Source organism: Lampetra fluviatilis, chromosome 32, assembly GCF_964198595.1.
Source record: "Lampetra fluviatilis chromosome 32, kcLamFluv1.1, whole genome shotgun sequence".
Lineage (NCBI taxonomy): Eukaryota > Metazoa > Chordata > Hyperoartia > Petromyzontiformes > Petromyzontidae > Lampetra > Lampetra fluviatilis.
The window spans coordinates 3323374-3345652 of NC_136306.1; the positions used below are offsets into that span (position 1 = coordinate 3323374).

Genomic DNA, 22279 nt, shown 5'->3' on the forward strand with positions numbered 1-22279 from the left:
TGCGATGACATCAACCGGTATTCACCAAAAGGACCCATTGCCCATTCCCTTCCTCGCCCCACCACTCCTTCCCGTCCCTCCCCTACCCTTCCGTGATCCCCAAGTCCCTCTCTATTGCTGTCACTCAATCCTCAATGCTCGTTCGCTCCTACATGATTCTATTATGTCATCGTTTTGTAAGCTATGTCCGGTGCCTTGAGTAAAGACGCTCTATAAATAGACATTCATCATTAGATATCGGAAACATACAGGCAGCTGCGACACAGGTGTGAATGCAACATTGTTTATTCCACGTACATTATAATTCTAACCACATGGTTAGTCTTATTAATTGGAGTTATTTGTTTCGTCTACGATTATCGTTTTAATATTTTCGAGTTCCAGCCGTACCTTTACGACTATACAACACACATTAATAATGTAGTAATTATAAAAAAAAACTCACTAATGGCATGGAGATGCCTTTATCCACCAGCGAAATTGGTTATGGCCGATGGTGATGCTTCCCTTGGTATGTTGAATTTTAACATCCGTTATAAGGCAATGCTGAAGTGAATGATGGTACTGTAAATGACAAATGTGACTCGCGTTTTTATTGCCTGCATGTAGTTGCCCTGTAATCTGCTTTATAACTTACAATTTGACTGATTTCCTGTATGAAGACATTGGGTGTTTCGCACTGAACTGCGGTGCTCAATTTCAGCCGGAAAGGTCCAGCACACTATTCCAGGAATTACTTTGGCATGCCACATCCATCTCGCTTTATTTTGCCCTCCAAGTTTTATACAGCTGTTCATATGATTACATAAATATACGGTTCAATAAATCTAAGATTAGTATGGATAGGCACACCTTGCACTTCAGTGACAGTGTCTTATGCCAATAATCCCTGTACCCAAGCCAACTTAGCCGCGTTCCAATAAAAATATCAAGTGAGACATTAAGCCCTGTGTATATTGTTCTGGATTGAATGATTCTGTAACGTTCACATCAAATTAGACCACTGCCTCACAATGTGTGCATTTCGCGTAAATGTGTTCACCGATTTTCGTTTTCCCTTGGTGCTCATTAATTCAGCGCATTTTTTGACATAAAACTGCACAGCATGTTTTGGAAATTCCACTTCTCACCTTTGTGATAAGCTTCGACAATGTACAATAAAACACGGGGCTTTTTAAGTGTAATTAAAAACCGCAGTTTCATATTACAGTGTCTATTTTATCCTTGCATCGGCATATCACATTCACCACTGTCCATACAGTCTGTTCCTCATTTAATCGCGTTTTATGTTACCTGCAATCATCATCGTCAGCGCCATCCATGCTTAATCCACTGCTGGATGAAGGATTGTTGAGCCTGCACGCGACCTGATGTAGCCGCCTCATCTCCTGAATGTCCTCTCAGACGCGTTCCTCACTGAGAAACAAATTGCAGAAATTAAAATCGTCTCTTTATAATACAACGTTAATTATAAAAGTTTTTCAGAATTTTCCACAATACACTCATTCAGAATGTCTACTGTGGGTCCCCTTAAACTTAGTGCCACAATTATACACCACCACCACCACCAACATCATCATCACCGCCGTGGCCAGAGATTGCGTGACTTCTAAAAGTCTTCGGCTGAGGATGTCTCTCAGCTACCTTGATGTCCTCAATGTTACGCATCGCATTCCACCCTACCTAGGCACGTAGTGTTGTCCCACGGCTAGCGTTGCAAAGGGCCCCCTGCCACAATTACCACGCTGTGACGTTGTATCATGTGTCTCACACGGTACTGAACTTATACTGCATTCTCCCAGCTGCGTAACGTGACCGCGTGTCACGCAGCATCGTAGAGCGGCTTCTTCTTTCGCATGGCATAGCAAAAACAACAATTTCGCATTCAGGTGGTCAAGCCCAAACAACCGCGTCAGGAGCAGCGGAGTGTATCGCCGTGATGTCTCCTTCGTGTTTGTGGATCGGGGCATTGCGTCATTATACGTTGTACGATCTGTTCTGGATGACCACAGTCGCACACTGGAACGTTTTTAAATCCTTTATATTAAGTTCGCTTGCTTGCTTGCGTGCTTGCTTGCTTGCGTGCTTGCTTGCTTGCGTGCTTGCTTGCTTGCGTGCTTGCTTGCTTGCGTGCTTGCTTGCTTGCGTGCTTGCTTGCTTGCGTGCTTGCTTGCTTGCTTACGACCGTGCAAATCTTTTGGTCGTTTTTTAACCCACTTCCCGTGATCCAATCGAGCTGACATTTTCCACACAGACTCGTTGTGCGAGACAATTAATGTTCGTGAAGAAAAATTCCCAAAATTTTACACTTTTTAGGCAAAATAAATTATTTTACATATATTCAAATAGAACTCATTCATAGCTTTGGCTGAACGTCACAGTGTAAGAGCCCAGAGCGTAACCCCTCCACAGGCCGTGGCGGAGTAGCGCAGTTGGTAGCGCCCTCGCTTCCCATGCCAAAGGCCGCGGGATCGATCCCCGCGTCCTCCACAGGCGAATATATTTTTAAATCCTTTATATTAAGTTCGCTGCCACGCATATAAAGGATTTATAGTGAAAAACTTTGTTTTTACGGGTTATACTTATTTTATTTTCCATTTGTGCATCAGCTATCCACATCAGAGCGGCTAAGGACAATACAAAGTAGTGCTTTAATGGAAATCGCATTTAAATTCTGCCATTCGTCCCATTGCAATAAAATGCTTTGGATGTGTTTGGCAGTTCTACTGCGTAGAGTTTACAAAGTAGAACTCTATCTCCCTGGCTTCTCTATGCATGTGATATGAAGGGCCATTGCCTGAAAGATTGCCAATGATATATTTTCCTTTTGGAGGCCACGATGTTATTGACGAATGTGGTGAACGTTTTGTTATTTGTGCGTTTGCACTACAGTTAACACAGCGTCACCAAATAATTTGTTGACGCAGGTGTCCGTGATTGTGCTGTACAGCTCTCACCTGTGTGTTCAGGTCGTAGCTGTTCAGCACGGTGAATGATGGTTCACTCCACATCCTGAAAGCCAAATATTCGACATGCTGAACAACTCACAACAGCAGTTCTCAGCTGAATATGCCTATTGATGAGTCCTTATGAAAGCAAAACAAATATAGTACTGGGAGGTTACTTCCATAAAGTTACGGACGGTTTATCCCCGATTACCAAAGGTATTAGAACGAATGTAACGTAATCAGATGAATGTATGACTTAAATGTTGGTGCATGCAGCGAATGTTGAGAATTTCAAAGCACAGTTTTATTTACAGAGAAGTGATTTTGACCTGACGCGTGGTGGTTGAACACACTGTGTGGACGAGGTGAAAGTCAGTCTGGTAAACCATCCTCAACAAGGGGGGGGGGCGGTAAGGGTGAGATGGGAAAACATTTTAGACTTTTTTCTCAACCGAGCTCTGTGAAAGTGACATCAGATGCAAGATCCACAAAAAACAAAATTGTTGATTCAGCCCCCCCCACCCCTCCCAAAAAATGTCGGTGCTAAATATTTCAACTTGTTTTTCTTTGTAAACATTCTTAATACTGTTGACTAAGGAGAATGCACCTGCACAGCTCTATGTGAATCCACAATTGAATAAAGGCCTCCCCACGTGTCATCCTGTCATGGGGTTACAGACCATACGGGACTTTAACATGCCAGTCAGCGCGTGTTTTGTGAAGGCGGCGTGAAGCACACACCCTGTAGCAAAGTTCAGTGCAACAGTGGCTTTAGATGCACCGCCCCCTGCCGACAGCGGAGCACCGCAGCAGCCTACAGCACACGTTTTGTGCACGTGGTCGCCCCATCCATGCACTTTCCAGGAGGATGCCTAACTTAGCTTCCGAGATCCGCTGAGATTAGTAACATTTTACGTAATTTGGTCATTACTGCTAATTGTATACGTTGACGGTAAAACATATCATAAACAGAGCAAATTTACAAATATGTAGCCTGGCAACTGGAAAAAATGTATTAACCATTCTCCGTTCCTACAAATGTTGAGAACCAACCTCATCATTGCCATTTCCTTATAACCATAATTTAACCCGAAGTACAACTGGTGTTGGTGTACCTTAAAAAACTTGCACAATTCTGCCACCATCTGGCAGCTTCTTGCCTGAGCCACTGTCGAACATAGAGGTAGCCTCGCTTTTGAAGAAGTGTCTGCTGTGCCAATATTCGCCACCAGGGGGTAAACAAGGACAACAAACGCCACGTTAATCCTGATACGCGGACTGAAACCCTCGGGGCCGAAACGCGTGAATCGAGTGTTCTCCATGTGACCACGTGACGGTTGATGTTGTGTATAAGAGTAGGCGCTGCAGTGACAGCGATGGACTTTCAGGTCACATTCTGGTCGTGCTGAGCCACGACCACAATGCACGGGCCCCGAGTGCAAGGAATGAAATGGGGCCCCAGTGCAATTCAGAAGCAGGATCTTTATTTATCCCGGAGAAATCCGATGAGCTATTAAGCTCTCTTTCACAGATGTTCAGTCGGTGGGAGCGGAATTTGTCCCCCTTCTCTTTGTAACCCAGCGTCTGCGTCTCTCCGACCCGTGTGAGCGCGGTGCAGTTGCAGGGCCTGCACACTCGATAGCAACGCCAGCTGATGCAAAGTACGAATCCACCCTTCATCCCACCGATGAGCTATAACGTACGAGTGCCACTGTGGGAAGCCAACAGTCATCTTACCCATATGCCGTGCCGGATTATCCTAGTAGCAAAAGAAGCTACATATGCTATGGGCCTCGCACTTTCAAGGGCCCCACGCTAAATGCTTTCAAGTTATCAATTCCGGTTCAGTGATTTTGCACTTCCTCTATTACTATAGTATTATACTGCCTTCAACTTTTATGAACGACTAGGTGTTCAAGTTTAGTGATTTTTTCGTATTATCTGGCTGTATAGCAATTTAAAAAATACAATTACTTTACAATGCAAGTAAAAAACGTGTGTTTTAATATTTATGTTTTTAGCGCCCCTTTATAACATACTAGCGGGAAGTACCCGGCGTTGCCCGGGCAAAAAAGACACACACACACACATCGACTTACACACACAGACATCGACCCACACACACACATACATAGACTCACACACACATCGATCTACACGCACACACATATGGACTTACACACATATTGGCTAACACACACATATGGACTTACACACACAGACATCCACTTACACACATTTGAACTCTTCTATTTACTAACTCAGCTTTTAAATATTAGTTTTCAATGTACGTCATGTTAGGGAAAGAACCAAGGAGGAGGGGAAATGCAAACAATTGTTAATGCACCTTACTTGCGGTCTTGCATACTTGGCAAATTAGGATTGAACTCCCCACATGGGCCATGGACTATTTGCTTGCAGACCACATCAAATAGGACAGGGTCTTGATGGGGGTCAAGTAGCTCAGCACTGATACATGTGTCAATGTCACTTGTATGAATTTTTTCCCTCATCCATAGCAAAATGTGAGCATGAGGAAGACCATGTTTTTGCTACTCAATGGTGTGCAAGTTACATCTTGTCTTTCCAAAGATGCCGCCTTTTTTAGTCGTAATACGCCTCATGAGTTAATAAACTTTGAGTTTAAAGACCCTTGCAATGATGTCATGTCTGTCTGTTGGCTTTTGGTTTGGATAAAGCTCAACCTGGATATCCTTCCATCTATGATTGTAAGTGAAGGTGATAAAGAGATCGGGCCTGCCATTTTGCCTGATGTACGTCATGGCATCCTGAGTCTTCTCATGCATGTATCTTGGTGCAACTAATCTACCCACATTCTGAGCGTTTGCATCTACGTCAGCATTAATAGCGTTTCTGAGATGAGCATGCTGTTCTAAACGCAGGCGTTTTTGATGAAGTTGAATGTAAAGAAGGCGCTCACTCTCAATTTTGGCATAGTCATCAACAACATACTGGTGAAAGAGGTTGGCGCACCGTAATATGGGGTTTCCTCCTTGTCTGTCCATGATTATGAAGGAATAGAAGTCTTTAGAGGAGACAGTTTTGTGATGATGTCTTTGTCCTGTAGCTTTGATAATTTGAGAAATCTGGCCGTGCTACCCATCTTGGACTTGCCACAGTATCAGGAAATATTGTAGGACATCATATGCTCTGTTTGTCTCAGGAATTCGTTTGATGGTCCTGTCTTGGTATTGAAGCACAATGTCTCTCTTACCATGTTTCTCACCCACCGTAAGAACAGGAACCTCAACACAAGTTGGGGCATTGAACCTCCCTGCGTGTGTACTCTGTGTGTACTCTGTGTGTACTCTGCGTGTACTGTGTGTGTACTCTGCGTGTACTGTGTGTGTACTGTGTGTACTCTGCGTGTACTGTGTATGTACTGTATGTGTACTCTGAGTGTACTGTGTGTTTACTGCGTGTGTACTCTGTGTGTACTGTGTGTGTACTCTGTGTGTGCTCTGTGTGTACTGTGTGTGTACTCTGCGTGTACTCTGCGTGTACTGTGTGTGTACTCTGTGTGTACTGTGTGTGTACTCTGTGTGTACTGTGTGTGTACTGTGTGTGTACTGTGTGTGTACTCTGCGTGTACTGCGTGTGTACTCTGTGTGTACTGTGTGTGTACTTTGCATGTACTCTGCGTATACTGTGTGTGTACTGTGTGTGTACTCTGTGTGTACTGTGTGTACTGTGTGTGTACTCTGTGTGTACTGTGTGTGTACTCTGTGTGTACTTTGTGTGTACTGTGTGTGTGTGCTCTGCGTGTACTGTGTGTGTACTCTGCGTGTACTGCGTGGACTGTGTGTGTACTCTGCGTGTACTGTGTGTACTGTGTGTGTACTCTGTGTGTACTGTGCGTGTAATCTGCGCTGACTCAATTACATAAGCGTTGCTGCAGTCGACATAATAAGCTGGCAATACGGTCAGCAGCTTAAAAAGCAGGTTACAATCTGCATGAAAGACTGGCAGTACACTGACCGAGGTAAAGAACCATGCAACAGTGCACATTATAGACTGGCATACACTCACCCTACCTCATAGGGGCCGTCCATAAATGACGTCACGCACCTGGGGGGGGGGGGTCAGACATTTGTGACGATGTGTGACGGGGGTGGAGGTTTGGGAAATGTGAAGTCACATCAAAATGCGCAACTTTGAATAAATATAGACAACACGTTCTACTTAATAAAATATACTTTTTGATAAATGTTTTCTCCTACAATGACAATAGTTTAAAGCATGTTTTATTTTTTGGGGGGAGGGGCAGAGCTTTGTCACGTCATATTTGAGGGGGGGGGGGGTCTGACTTTTTGTGACGCCGTGTGACGAAGAGGGGGGGGGTAAAAAATCGTCCAAAATCGCGTCACGTCATTTATGGACGGCCCCTTACGGAAATTAAATGTAACAGCTAGTACCCAGGGAAAAAAGCTTTTAAATTGTGTATATTTACGGTCATAAAACATTGGTTAATGTGTACAACTGTATTATGCAAAAACAGTATGTTTGAAGGGAGCTGTGAATTCGTGTGTGTTATCTCGCGCAGTGTCAACACAAAAGAGAAATAAATGGCCCATCACCCCCACCGAACGCGTGTGACTTGGTAGGGCCCCCCCCCCCCTACCGAACGCGTGTGAGTTGGTATGGTCGAGCGCGCAAGCTAATAAATAAATAACCGAAAACAACAGTAAATCGCTAATTAAACTACCTTAAAGGTGACTGACGCGAAATCGGAATAGCACTGACTCAACACGGGACTTATGGCGTGCTACCTGGCAACTTTTGTTTAGCGTAAACCCCACAGTTTAAGAGCCAAATCCTTTGCAAGTTTCCGGCCGCACACACACAGAGAGACACACAGACAAACAATTACATTTATATCTTGATTTAAAGCTTTCGTGACCGCAGGAATTCATACTCTGTGGGTCTTTCGGTAAAGTCACGTAGATAGAAAAATAATAGATCAGGTGAAGACGATTGCCTGTGTTGCGATCGAAACGTCTTCAGGTGAAGACGATTGATGTGTTGCGATCGAAACGTCGTGATCTATTGAGGTTTACGTTCTATCTACGTGACTTTACCGAAAGACCTAAAGAGAATGACATTTATAGGTTTAAAAAATGCTACAGACCCCGCACGAGCTGAATCCGGCACTGCCCCATTGGTCAGCACAGTTTCGGGGTCTCCGGCCCAAAGATGCTGGGACACGCTGCCAAGGTCATGTTCGGAATTCATCCCAAATTCTGAGCCAGTTCTGCAGTTCTGCAACAGACTCAAAAGCGGTGTTGTTGTTGTTGTTGTTTCAGAGAGCCTACTTCAACGTGTGATCAATGCGCATTCGTGATGGACTGGACTCATAAGGGTGCACAATTTTAAAAAAAATCTTACTTACTTTATAGTAATGTGTAATTTCAAAGACTGATTTGTGGCTTCCAACAGAGATGATCGATGCCCCATAGTTATCTGATCATGGATACAACTGGGCCTTGATTAGTGCATCGACAGCAGTAAACACTTTGACAAGAGATCCTCTGGCAACATTAGTTACTTCGGTTACTGCGATATTACGATATGTCGCAGGATATAACATGAACGATAATCGTATTTTAACCTTTATGCAAAAAAAATGCATGTGATTTGCCGCTCAAATATTTTTTTACGGTTACAAACGTTTAATTTCCTGACAATATTTATGAAAGAACAAACACGCGAATTAAAGTTGTATTACCCATTAAATTAATGCTTTGTAATACGTTTTCTGCAGTGATTATAATGTGACGTCATGTTTTGTTTTTAAATATTTGTGGTGTGTTGCTTAACTTACAGCATGTGCGTTTACAGGAGTCACAGATTGTAAAGTGCTAATGATTAGAAGACCTCTGGCAGTGTTATATTCAATGTGTAATAACAAAATGTATGAAATTATATTATAAACATTGCGAAATTATTAATAACATTGTGGTGTAATCGTGAAGGTGTTAAAGGGTGATTGTTTATGCTCCGTGGCGAGATCAGCAAGGTATTTTGGCTCAATTGTGGCAAATGTAATATTCAGCAGCGGTGTGGCACGATGAAGCCACGCATCAGGACGGCGACACGGCCGAGTGCAAGGGTCGGAAACCGAATCAACAAGAAGAGCCATTTTTTTCGAATTGGGTAAATGTAATGTAATAATATTTGAAGAGCCACAATGGACGTGGTGAATACGAGACGGTCCTGAGTAAATAACTGGACTCCCATGGTAAACCGAACTCCCATGGTAAACCGGACTTCCATGATGAACTGGACTTCCATGGTCAGCAACCAAAATAGCAAGAAGAGCCATATTTGTTCGAAATTCAAGGGCCGCACTGCGGTCCTTTGAGAGCCGCAAGGTTGCCTAGCCCGAGTGGCAGCACATGGGCGCACAAAGTCACGGTTCGACCCAGTGGCGTAGTAGCTACATTATGAGCTCAGGAAGTATGTCGATCGGTCAGGCGAGGCCCCAATCTTTGATTTGTCTCGCACAGTCACACCAAGGCTATATTGTACATCGTGGCTTCTCTTGCCTAACCCTCATCATTGTAAAAGTGTTGTGTTCTTTTCCACTGTTGCTGAAAACAAATCTCACGGTGGTTGTCAAGAGGGCCCTAACTCGTACATTTGGCCACCCCCTTGGCCAAGGCACCCCTGCCTCCACACTCGTTACGCTCATGGGTCGATCCCAGAGCGGCTGCCCTAACCGACCACCGCACCAGGGCGTCTTCTTCTCTCGTACAGCTGATGTAGATGCAGAGCAACAACTACAATTTCACATTCTTGGTTCTTTCGGTAAAGTCACCTGATGAAGGCCTGATGAAGAACGCTTGTGTTTCGATCGAAACATCGTGGGTTTTTTGCTTTTATGTTTAATTAAATGCATTTTTTCCTTTTCTTTTTCTATCCACGTGACTTTACTGAAAGATCCAAGAATATTAATTCCTGCAGCCATAAAAGTTTTAAGTTGTAATTTCACATTCAGGTGGTCAAGCCAGGTAACTGCATCTGGACGTATTGGCGGTACAAAGGTGTATGGAATAATAATAAAAAATCAAATGTTTACCACATTTTTTTCACTATATTTAGAACATCTCGCGGGGTAGTGCGTCAAAATCAGTTCTCGAAGCAGTCGGAAGACGAAAGTTATGAGCAGCTGGACACGAAGCTTCACAGTCTGTTGAAGTATAGCACCCAGCCTGATGACGTTTGGCTCAGCGCTTTGAATCGTGCCCGAGACTTAGTCGGTTGGCGAGGGTTAGGTTAGAGAAACATGAACAATGTTGCCTATATTGGAAAACCCTGTCTTTAAATAGCATTTGGTTTTTTCCACGAGTTTTATATTTTGACCTCATTTGTTGCCATTACCATAACCCTAACGATCCCTAGTTGCCATGCTATCATCGGCGGGTCAAGATGACGACGAAGATGATGCTCCAGTCTCACCTGAGGCTCCTAAGGCAACGCAAGAAAGCTGCTGCTGCTGCTCCAGGCGCTCGCCTTACAAGTCGACCCAAAAAATCGCATCCCTCGGACCCAAGCCAATGGTCAATATTGACCTTTTCTAAACAAGTCTCCGTATACTGAATACACCTTCGAATCGCGTCGAACTTAGCGACAGGGTCGATGAAAGGCTGATAAACAGGTTTACTGATTCAAATTTCCATTTCAAAGTGTTTTATGAGGACCGGTGTGTGACGTTGCACAGGCGTACCGCCAATTCGTCCGTTTGTGGATCGGGCATTGCGTCGTTATATGTTGATACGGTCTGTTCTGGATGCCCACAGTCGCTAACACTACTGGAGAGTTTATTTTTTTTATTTCCCATTTGTGTATCAGGTATCCGCATCTTCCGCCATGGTTTGGGCAAGCGGGTGCAGTTTCGGTAGGGGTGGACCATGAGCAACTTCGTGGAAGATAAAAAAAAACCCCAGGTGATCTTCTGAGTTGGGTCTTTCACTAGGTGGCGTTTGTCTGACTTCGTGCGTGGTGCTGGCCACCCACCACCCCTTCGTGTACCCTTCCGGCCTTCATCGGTGCTGGCTAACAGCACTTGCCCAAACAGTCCATTGCAGGCTATTTGGGGGATCTTTGTCTTTGTAGCTTGAACCTCACGGGCGCTACTCGCTATCAGCACTTGCCCCAGCAGTCTGTTGCAGCAGGCGGGAGGGGGAGGGGGGGTTGGGGGTGCGGTGACCTTTGGGGGGGGGTGAAGGGGTCAAAGGTCGTCGTCGTCGTCGGCCTCATCCCTGCTCAAGATGGCGGACGAGGAGCAGCAGCAGCGGGGAGAGGAGGAGGCGGAGGGGACGACGCCGGCAGCAGCAGCGGCGGCGGCGGCGGCGCGGGCAGCCGCTCAGGCCAAAGCGCGGCCCAAGGTAGCGGCGGGAGAGAAGGCGGCGCGGGGTGAGGGAGATGTGCGGGGCAGGCGAGACGCGAAGTGGCCGTGGTCAATGAGGGGAGCGGTGGCGCAGCGGTTAGCGCTACGCTGCGACCCGGGTTCGATTTCCGCTCACGGTCAACACCACCAGTGACGATTATCTGAACCGGTCCCGGGCCTCCCCTAGGTTGACTCAACCTCAAATGAGTAACCGGTGCGGTGTGTAAACATCGCCACTGTGGGAGACAAAGGCGGTCGGGCGTGGTGTTGACCACCCACCCCCCTCGTGTAACCGTGCCTGTCTTCATAGGTGCTCGCTAACAGCACTTGCCCCCTACAGTCTGTGAAGGCTACACGGGGGGGGGGGATCTTTGTGGTCAGTGAGGCTGGGCAGGCTCCTAGGCCTCGCAGGGGAGACGTAGCGAGACGTCTGCCCCCCGTGGTGGTGGTGGTCTCCGTGTGGCTGAGCGACTCGTGGTGGCGCAGTGGTTCGCGAGTTGCACTCCACGAACCTGGCGGGGCAGAGTTCGATTTCCGCTCACGGTGACGTTTATTTGGTCCGATCTTGGGCCTCCTCCTAGGTCGACTCGGCCTCAAACGAGAACCCGGTGCGGTGTGTAAACAACGTCACTCGGGGAGACAAAGGCGGCCGGGCGTGGTGCTGGACACCCACCCCCTCGTGTGCCGTGCCGGTCTTCATAGGTGCTCGCTAACAGCACTTGCCCCAACAGTCTGTTAAGGCTACACGGGGGATCTTTGTCTTTGGTGTGTGGGGAGCGGTGGTGCAGCGGTTAGCTGTGTTTACCTGGCCACCCGAGTTCGATTCCCGCTCACGGCCAACATCGGTGACAATTATCAGAACCGCTCCTGGGCCTCCCCTAAGTCGACTCAGCCCCAAATTAGTATCTGATGCGGTGTGTAAAACATTGCCAACTGGGGATACAAAGGCGGCCGGACGTGGTGCTGGCCACCCCCTAGTGTGTCGTGCCGGCCTTCATAGGTGCTCGCTAACAGCACTTGTCCTAAAAAGTATGTTAAGGCTATTACGGGGGGGTGGGGGGGGTCTTTGTGTAGTGAGGGATTGCGTAACAAGGGGATTATTCTGCATTGATTGTTGTGATTTGATACGTGAACCACCCGGCCAACGTGTTTAGCAGCTCACAAGCAGCAAACCACGGTAGCGAGATTTTAACGACCTCGCCTGATATACAGAAGGTCGTGGATTCGATCCCGACGCTGTATATTTGGAGTTCTCCCCGTAGTCGTGTGGATTTTTCTCTGGGTCCTCCGGGTTTCCCCCCCCACATTTAGAAACATGCGTTTAGAGTACTTGGTTGCTATAAATTGGCACGTAATACGCCACTTCGTTGAGCTATTATTTGCGGTCAGGTCGCTTCTAATAAAGAGCGATATAGCTTGGTGAGCCTTACCTGGTAAAATATAAAAATTGTGGCGTGCAGTCCGCAAGTGGCGCTTGTGCATTTTTCTGCCACCCCCTCTGCCCTTGTGCTCTGAGGTAACTCGCACACACCTCGTCGTCGTCACACCACGTCAGGATGAGCTGCGTCCCTGCATCACTGCTTACGCGTGCCCGTGCGATGTGGCCCCTCTTGCCCTCCGTCATTTCTGTTTTTAGAAGATCCAGTTCGCGGACCAACTGCAGGAGGTGAGCAAGCGGCCCATGAAGACGGGAGTGGCCGCGTACTCACGCTCCATCTCGCAGTCTTCGGCGGACAGCTACAGCTCCGGTGACTTCCGCACAGCGAGACACACGAGTCGTACGGCAGCGAATGAATGGACGGGGAGTTTTGTGTTTAATGATGCCGACCACAAGCGTTCAGTTCACTGCGAGTGGAGCAAACAGCGGCACGTAGTATTTTACGATTTTACGATGATATACGTGCCCGTCTTCAGTTTTTCTTCAGATTCCGGAATCGTAATAAAATTGGAAGAATTGTTTTTTATTATTTTATCGGTATCGAGGCTCTCACAAGGCCATGTGGGAGTGCGTGTGGCTCAGTTTGGCGCTAGCTATCATAGAGTGCAGTCGTGTCACTACAGTTCTCTGCGACGAGTACAATTCCTTTAAAAACAACAGCATTCCGAGATTCAGTGGTAAAAGGGACCCACCCTGCAACTTACAGACGTCTCGGAACAGGAAAAGGTGAATACACCCACTCGCAGTATTAACCAGGATGGCCTGCAGAGTTCGATCAGCGAACCTGTGCCGCCAACGGTGACCACGGTTTACTGCAACCGGGCCCGGCTTCCTAAATAGGTGTCATGGCATCACAGGAACAACCAATCGGATTCAAGCCAGATATTGACCATGATGTCATAATGCCTGTCTAAGAACCCAAGGTCATTAACACGGTTATTCTGACTTCTGAGGTTGCTTGGTGCAGTTTGAAGTAAACGTCGCGTATCACACTGCAAAATATGGCTGTGATAATTGGTCTTTAACTTAGTGAATTGAAACAATATTTGGAATATTAAACGCTTCTACACGTGACAATTTAATTTGTTTGGCTGTGTTTGGTGGTGGAGTGTTTCGTGATAAAAAAAAATTGCCCAGATCATTACGTGGCCTAACCCAAAAATCTATGACGTGTGTCAGGTGAAGCCATGATAATATTAATGATGAAACATCTGCGTTGACTGATTCATTGCTGGTTCCTGTATTTGCAGCGTCTTTCTCGGAGAGCGAGGATGAGGTTTCCCCGAGGGAGAAGCGACAGTCGAACTCCAAGAGCAGCTCAGACTTCTGTGTGAAGAACATCAAGCAAGCCGAGTTCGGCCGCAGAGAGATCGAGATTGCCGAGCAAGGTAGGGAATGATAATCGTAGCGAGAGTGACAACGGTGATTTGTGCTTGATAGAGCCGCCCTCCTTCGTGCCGGGACGTTTCAGCGCTTTGCACGCAATAAAGGGCACCCCCACAATGGCAGCTGCCCCGGTGGGCACAAGGTAAACTCGGATCCTGATCAGCAAGTGAGTATGTATCTGCCAGTAGGGGAGGGGGGAGGGGCGATGATTTGCCGTGTGTAATTCTAATTGAGTAATTTGGAGGTAATTTTTAAACATTTGGCTGTTTTGGCAAATACCAGTTACATTGTGTAGATGCTTTTTAGCTATGGGAGAAACCTGGAGGAAAACCCCATGCAGAATAAAAAGAGGACATACAAATTCCATGCATAAAGGCGGCCGAGTCAGTGGCGGAATGGTTAGCGCCTCTTGCTGCTTGCTGCAAGTTTTACCATGGTGCTGCCGCCATCCTGTCACCCAATGAAAATGAATGAATGCACCATTGCAGAGATGCCGGCTCTGATGGCGCTGAGGAAGCGGGCCCAGGGGGACAAGCCCCTGGCTGGAGCCAAGGTGGTGGGCTGCACACACATCACGGCGCAGGCGGCGGTGAGCCCACACCCTCGCCGTCAAGTTCACGTGAACTACACGGCATCCGTGGGCCTCAGGTTGGCCGTGGTCGAGTCTTTGGTTTTGTGGTATATTCCGATTCTGAGGGACGCTGCCACAGTGGTGTGGAACAGTTAGCAGCAGCAGGGGGTCGAACCAAAAAAATGGCAAAACGGAGTAAACCAGTAATTGCACGAACCAAAATTGAAAACCAAACCTTTCATCAAATGTCCTGCTCTAGAATGAAACCCCTCCCCTACAAAAAGAGCATTTGGTTACTGATTTTAATGAGTTCATTCATATAAAAAATAGTGCTTTATAGATTCACTGATTACTCTAGTGGGGACGTTTGCCATGGTCAGTTAGGTCGCTCGGGAGCTAACACCGCAGTGCAACGGTCAGGACACTGGACTTGCAATCCAGAGTAGTTGGCTCGATTTAAATCTCCTGGCCGCAGGGCGGTCCATAGGCAGGTGTGGGCCCCTCGACCCTTTCAAACTAAATTGGAAGTATTACATCTGATACCGTGACGTCGAAACGCGGGGCCCGTGGCGGTCGCCATGACTCACCGGACGGCTCCGTCTGACACGACCTTCTGCCATCGGACGGCTCTGCCTGGCCCTGGCAGTTGAAGCAATGGGGGATAAGTTGATTACCTCACCACCACCTCTGTCCACCTAGCAGTTTGCGTTTAGTATGGGTGTGCCCACTTTCAATACATCCGATCAACGTGGAAGAGTACCGCAAGTTCCTTCATCAATGGCGTGAGCAAGCAATTAAGGGCCGCACCTTTACTTTTGTACTTAAAAGAGTTTGGTTTGTGATGCTAATGCCGTGTCATGTGCGATGCGAATGGCGTGTCGTGTGAGACACTAACACCGTGTGTCGTGTGTATGTGCAGGTGCTGATAGAGACTCTGTGTGCCCTCGGGGCGCAGTGTCGCTGGGCAGCCTGCAACATCTTCTCCACCCACGATGAAGTGGCGGCTGCACTCGCCGAGTCTGGTGGGAATGCGAGCAAATCCCACTCTCCCATACTACTCAACTAGACTGTTAAACTATTTATATTTTACCAGGTAAGGCCCACATATAGCTCTTTTTCAGAAGTGACCTGGATATCACAAATGATAGCTCAACGAAGTGGCTTTGTGGGAATTTATAGCAGCCAAATACTCTAAACGCACGTTTCTACATATGGAGGGAAAAACCGGAGGACCCAGAGAAAATACACGCGACCAAATATACAAGCATCAGGGTTCACATCGAACCCATGGCCTCCTGTTTGCCAGGCGAGGTAGTTAACATCTCAATGCTACCGTGGTACCACGACACAGGGTGGCAGTGTCTGACACTCATGCCTCACAGCAAAAAGTGCCTGGATTCCGCTCCCAGCTTGCATGCATTTCTGTTCTGCATCAGTTTCCTCCGGGTTCTCTGGTTCCTCCCGTAGATAAAATAAAAATATACTAATGCTGAAAAATTAGCCGCACAATTACTTGACTGGTGATAAATGTCGCGGGACACTCCTCAAAGAAAGTTTTGACACTCGGGCGTTTCTGGGTGAATACATGTGTAGTGGTGATACGCGCTGGGTGTATATGTCGTGTGCCAGCGCGTATGTACGGGTGTGTGTGTGGTGACGCGCGCTGACGGGGAGGAGCAGGCGTCAGTGCGCGGGTGGGGGTAGTGCTGCTGATTGGCTGTGTGCCGGTGACGCGCCCAGAGGGAGTGATCGGGTAGCAGCGCGGTGTGATTGGTCGGGGAGTGGAAACACGCGCTGAGCGGAACCGGATCGTAGGGATAGCGCGTGGGGATTGGGTAACTGAGGAGCGGTGCCGACGTTGAGGTCCGCATCCGCTCCGTCTCCCGGGAAGAAGGGGTATATAAGGTGATGCACAGAGGAGCAGGGGGGAAGTGGAACCATCTAAGAATGAAGACGAAGGTGCAGAGATAGAGCCCGGAGAGGAGAGTAATGGAGAGTAGAGGAGAGTAAGGTATAAGTGTGTAGCCAGCGAGAGAGATCGGTCTACACGAGCTGAGTAATGTATAGTGTGTAGCCAGCGAGAGAGAACGGTCTACACGAGCTGAGTAATGTATAGTGTGTAGCCAGCGAGAGAGAACGGTCTACACGAGCTGAGTAATGTATAGTGTGTAGCCAGCGAGAGAGAACGGTCTACACGAGCTGAGTAATGTATAGTGTGTAGCCAGCGAGAGAGAACGGTCTACACGAGCCGAGTATGCATACGGTGTAGCCAGCGAGAGAGGAAGGTCTACACGAGCCGAGTATGCATACGGTGTAGCCAGAGAGAGAGATGCAAAGTCTACACGAGGCGAGTGGAGAGTGTAGCAGAGGCGCAGAGTCTACACGAGGCGAGAGAGGAGTGTAGCCGAGGCGCGGAGTCTACACGAGGCACAGAGAGCCGGCAGCACAGAATCCAGAGTCAAGAGAAGCGCATTGTGAAGAAGAGAGGCCACGCGTTGTATTGTTACAAGTCAAGATTTAATAAAAGAAGTGTGTTCCCGTCAAGGAGTTTCCTGCCGTCATTTTCCAATACTTCATCTGGCGTCAGAAGTGAAACGGGCTTCCAAGTATGGAGACGAGGAAGACCCGTAGGACCCACGGGATTGACCGCGAGGAAGACCTGGACGACTCGGGGCCGCTGGTGGCGGGGGGTGAGGAAGAGGACTTGCTCACGCTGCAGGGTCCGTCGACGGCGCCGGCCGAGCGACCGGGGACAGACGCCGGGCTTCGTGAGGCGCACTCCCGACTGGCGGAGCTGCTGCTCGCCGCCGCGTCCATCTTGGCGGAGATCAGCTCGTCGGGAGGAGCGGGGACGGTGGGGGACATTTTACAAGGTCGCCCCGCAGATTCCCGCCAAAACGAATGGGGGATTCCCGCCATTGCGCCTGGGCCTACTTTTGGCGGGAACGGCGAGCGCCACGTGGTGGTGGGTTCCCAAGCGCGCGCATCGACGTCATCAGCGCGCGAGGGGGTCCGCCATCTTACGTCTGCTGCTGGAGCCGCCATCTTAGACACCGACGGACAGGCGGAGAGGAACCACGAGGCGGATGACTTCATTTTTCAGCAGCGCCTGCCCACGTTGTCAGCCTTCAAGGCGGAAGGCGGAGACTGGGGCCAATTTCAGCGAAGGTTTTTGGCGCATCAAGAGATGTCAGCGTGGTCCGATGCTACGGCGCTGCGGGCATTGCCCGCCATGCTGGACGACGATGCGCTCGCGGCCTTCAGGGCTGCACGGAAGTCGGACCGCTCCACGCTGAAGGATGCGCTGGGTTTGTTGGCCAGGGTCTACGGGCCTCCCTCTACGTGCCGCCATCAGTTCTACGCAAGACGGAAAGCGGCCACGGAGACCGCGCTGGCCTATCGCACGGCGTTGCTGGCTCTTGCTGATGCTGCGTTCCCTCGGATGGACGAGGAGGGCCAAGACGCGATGGTTTTGGAGCAGCTGCTCAAGTTGGCGCAGGACCTGGGGGTCCCTATCAACACAGCTGACGAGATTGATATTTCTTCTTTGAGAGTCGCCACGAGTATTCAAGCGCACGAGGCCCTGCAACGGAAGCAAGGCGTTGGTTGCAACGCTGCTGTCGTCGCAGCCCCGGGTTTGGTGGTCACCGAACCCCAAGTCGTCAGCCCACGAGAGGAGGCGTTCGCCACGGGACGACCAGGGGACTGGAGGCCGGGGGCCCGGTCGCCTCTGCGATCGGGCCGAAAGTCGGAGCAACCAAGATCTACTCCGACCCTCGTCACGTGCTATAACTGCGGCCTCCGGGGCCACGTGGCGTCCGGGTGCCGCGCTCCGCGGCAGCGCGCCATGGGAGCTCGGCTGGACGACGACCGAGAGCCCAAGTCATCTCTACAATCCCCGGCAAGTCGCGGCACCTCACACGCTCGGCCTGTTTATTCGGCACACATGGGACGCCGCGTTGCGGCGGAGGAGGGCCGGTTAAGGTTCGGGGATTCGGTTCGGCGAGGGGGGTTCGGCCGGGACCAGGGAGACATTGAATGGGCGGAATTGGGGCATAGAATTGTGGCTGCTTCGGCGGGTTCGTCCGTTGTTACGGGATCTATTGATGGGGTTGAGATTAGGGTGTTAGTGGACACGGGGGCATCGGCAACTATTATATCGGACCTCATTTATAATATTCTTCCGGTCCAATGTCGTCCGCTGCTTCCAGTGGATGTGCCATTTTACGCCGCTAATGGGGGATCGTTGGGCATTATCGGTCAGGTTAGGGCGTCCATTTGCATTGGAGATATCAAATTGTCGGGACCCGTTTTCGTTTCGTCTTCTTTGGCAGTTCCGTGTCTTTTGGGCACTGACTTTTTGGCTAAAATGCCCATTAAAATTCTTATCGATCAACGATGCATTGAACTGCCATCGGGTCGCCGGATTTCATTTTTGACGGGCCCTACTGACATTCGGACGGCGTGCGCTACGATACAAGCGGTGGCGACGCAGACAGTGCAAGTGCCCCCGGGTTCACAGATGTTGATTCCCCTCCGGTTGCGGAAACCATGGGTGAGGGAGGCTTCGGGACAGAGTATGCTTTTGGGTCCTTCTAACAAGGCTGTCGGGGGTCTTGATTTATCGGTGGCTCACACTTTGGTGCGGGCTGACAGGGATCCGTTTGTGATGGTTTTGAACGCGGGGTCGCGACCAGCTGTCATTCCGCAGGGCACCGTGCTGGCTCACGCGGCGCAGGTCCCTGGGGATGATGGGTTGGTTGCGCAGGTGGGCTCGAGCCCCGCGCGGAACGTTGAGCCAAGGGAAGACCTTGAGTGGGTCCATTCGTTATGTGCCGCCTCGGACGATTTGTCGGCGGCGCAGTTGGGTGCGCTGCGCGAGTTGCTCATTGAATTCTCTGATGTATTCAGTAAACATAAGTATGACATTGGGTGCACGGATTTGTTGCACCATCACATTGAAACGGGCGATGCGGCGCCGGTCAGGCTAAATCCCTTCCGACTGAGTCCCGTGGAGAAGGAACATGTTCAGTCGGCTGTTAACGATATGCTAGAAGCCGATATTATTTCGCCCTCCTCTAGCCCGTGGGGAGCGCCTATTGTGCTGGTTAAGAAGCAGGACGGGTCCCTGCGATTCTGCGTTGATTTCCGTCGCCTGAATAAGATCTCTGTGGCTGACGCGTATCCGCTCCCCAGGATGGATGAGTCCCTCGATGCATTGTCTGGTGCGCGATATTTTTCGACTCTTGATTTGTTATCGGGGTTTTGGCAGTTGCCGCTCGACGAAGAGTCGAAACCTAAGACAGCATTTCGGACTCCAGGGGGGCTGTTCCAGTTTAACCGGTTACCCATGGGACTTCACTCCTCTCCAGCGACGTTTCAGCGACTTATGGAGCTGGTTTTGTCGGGCTTGCAGTGGGATACATGCTTGATTTATATGGACGATGTCATTGTTTTCAGTAAAACGTTTGAGGAACACCTCCGGCGATTGAGAGGGGTGTTCTTGCGAATGCGATCGGCTAAGTTGAAATTTAAACCGGCCAAATGTCACCTCCTTCGTAGGTCCGTTAGATACTTGGGTCACATTGTCGATTCTTCGGGGATCTCCACCGATCCCGCGAAGACGGATTGTGTCGGTTCGTGGCCGACACCTACGTCCGTTTCCGACGTGCGTAGTTTCATCGGGTTTGCTTCTTATTATCGGCGGTTCGTTGAGCACTTCGCCACTATTGCAAAACCCTTGCACGCTCTAACGGCGAAGGGAGTGAAGTTCAAATGGGGACCGGAGGAGGAGGCCGCGTTTCGCTCCCTCCGGGACGCCTTGGTGGGTGCCCCACCCTTGTGTTATCCCGATTTTGCCAGTCCCTTTTTGCTGGACACGGATGCTAGCAACACGGGCATTGGGGGGGTGCTATCCCAAGTCGTTGGGGGTGTCGAAAGAGTTGTCGCCTACGGTAGTAGGGTGTTGTCTCCGGCGGAGCAGCGCTACTGTGTCACCCGTCGCGAGCTGCTTGCCATTGTTTTTTTTGTGCAGCAGTTTAGGCCATATCTTTATGGTCGTCACTTTACAGTCAGAACGGACCACGCGGCGCTACAGTATTCATTGAGGGTCGCCCAGCCCTCGGGCCAGTTGTCGCGTTGGTTGGAAGTCCTCCAGGACTATCAGTTTACGACTACGTACCGTAAGGGGTTGCGACACACGAATGCCGATTGCTTGTCGCGGTTGTTGCCTTGTGATGAATGCGCGTGTTTGTCGGGTTCGGCGCGCTGTAAACCGACGCTTGCGGGGGAGATGGGGGCACTGGCTGCGACAGCGGGCGCACCGATCGGGGATGATTCCACTGCCTCTCAGGGTCGGGACTCGCTGCTCTCGCTGTCGCTCAGCGAATGGGGCCGCCTCCAGATGGCGGACAGCTCGCTGCTAGCATTGCGCCGCAAGGTTGGGGGTCCCGAGGGGGACCAGGAGCGTACCGGCTCCTATGTACTTGAGCGGGGCGTGTTATTGAAATGGGACAGTTTGTCCCGGCGGAACGCACTCGTGGTGCCTTCCGCTGTGAGGGGGAGGGTTGTCTTGGCGGCACACGAACGCCTCTTGCACTTGGGAGTTAACAAGACGCTTGCCCTGCTTCAGCGTGACTATTACTGGCCGGGAATGGGAAGTGATGTGGTGCATATTCTGAAGGGGTGCGTTGAGTGCGCCAGGCGTAAACCACCGGCCGTGGCAGCTAATCCACCGCTGCAATCTATTCAGGTCTCGCGTACCAACGAGCTCGTTGCACTCGATATTTTGGGGCCCTTCCCAGTCACGCCGAGAGGGAATAAATATTTGTTAGTGGGGGTCGAATACTTTACCCGATGGCCTATGGCGTGGCCTCTCGCTAACCAGTCGGCAGCGGCTGTGACGGATGCCTTCGTCCAGGGCTATGTCCTGGACAAGGGGGCTCCCGAACGCCTGCTGACCGACCAAGGTAAAAAATTTTCGAGTAAATTGTTGCAAGAGGTGTGCGATCTGTTGGGTACCAAGAAGGTGCGTACCTCCCCGTACCACCCGCAGACTGACGGGATGGTGGAGAGACTCCACAAAACCTTGACTTCCATGCTGTGCCAGCAGGTGTGCGAGGCACATGTAGATTGGGACCTGCAGGTCCCGGGAGTCCTTGCCGCGTATAGAATGGCCCCCCATGCAGCTACGGGGTTTTCCCCATTCTATTTGATGTACGGTCGGGAAGCTGACCCGCCAATAGAAACGCAACTTGGCCTGTCCGCTCCACGAACTAATTCTAATTTGGCAGAACATATTAAGTTTAATATTCACAAGCTGACAGAGGCGAGGGAGGCCGCGCGGCTTAATTCGCGGGCTCGCCAAATTGCTAATGAACGGTTGCGGGCACGGAAGGTGTCCATGCACGAATGGAAACCAGGTGACAGGGCCTGGCTGCATTGCCCTCAGGCACCCTTGGCTACGTCGCCTAAATTGTTGAGACCGTGGAGGGGACCCGTGGAGGTCGTGCGCGTTGCACGGCCCC

The 22279-nt window shown here is 49.8% G+C and overlaps 1 protein-coding gene across 1 annotated transcript in view; it reads left to right on the forward strand.

Moving 5' to 3' along the window:
• The first annotated feature begins 11201 nt into the window (after positions 1 to 11201).
• LOC144943625 (S-adenosylhomocysteine hydrolase-like protein 1) overlaps positions 11202 to 22279 on the forward strand; it is a 28665-nt gene continuing 17587 nt past the window's right edge. Inside the window, exons 1-5 of the mRNA XM_078871256.1 lie at positions 11202 to 11356; positions 12995 to 13106; positions 14047 to 14184; positions 14671 to 14771; positions 15673 to 15775. Of these exons, the coding sequence (XP_078727382.1) occupies positions 11240 to 11356; positions 12995 to 13106; positions 14047 to 14184; positions 14671 to 14771; positions 15673 to 15775 (571 nt within the window). The 5' untranslated portion in view covers positions 11202 to 11239. The remainder of the gene's footprint in view (positions 11357 to 12994; positions 13107 to 14046; positions 14185 to 14670; positions 14772 to 15672; positions 15776 to 22279) is intronic.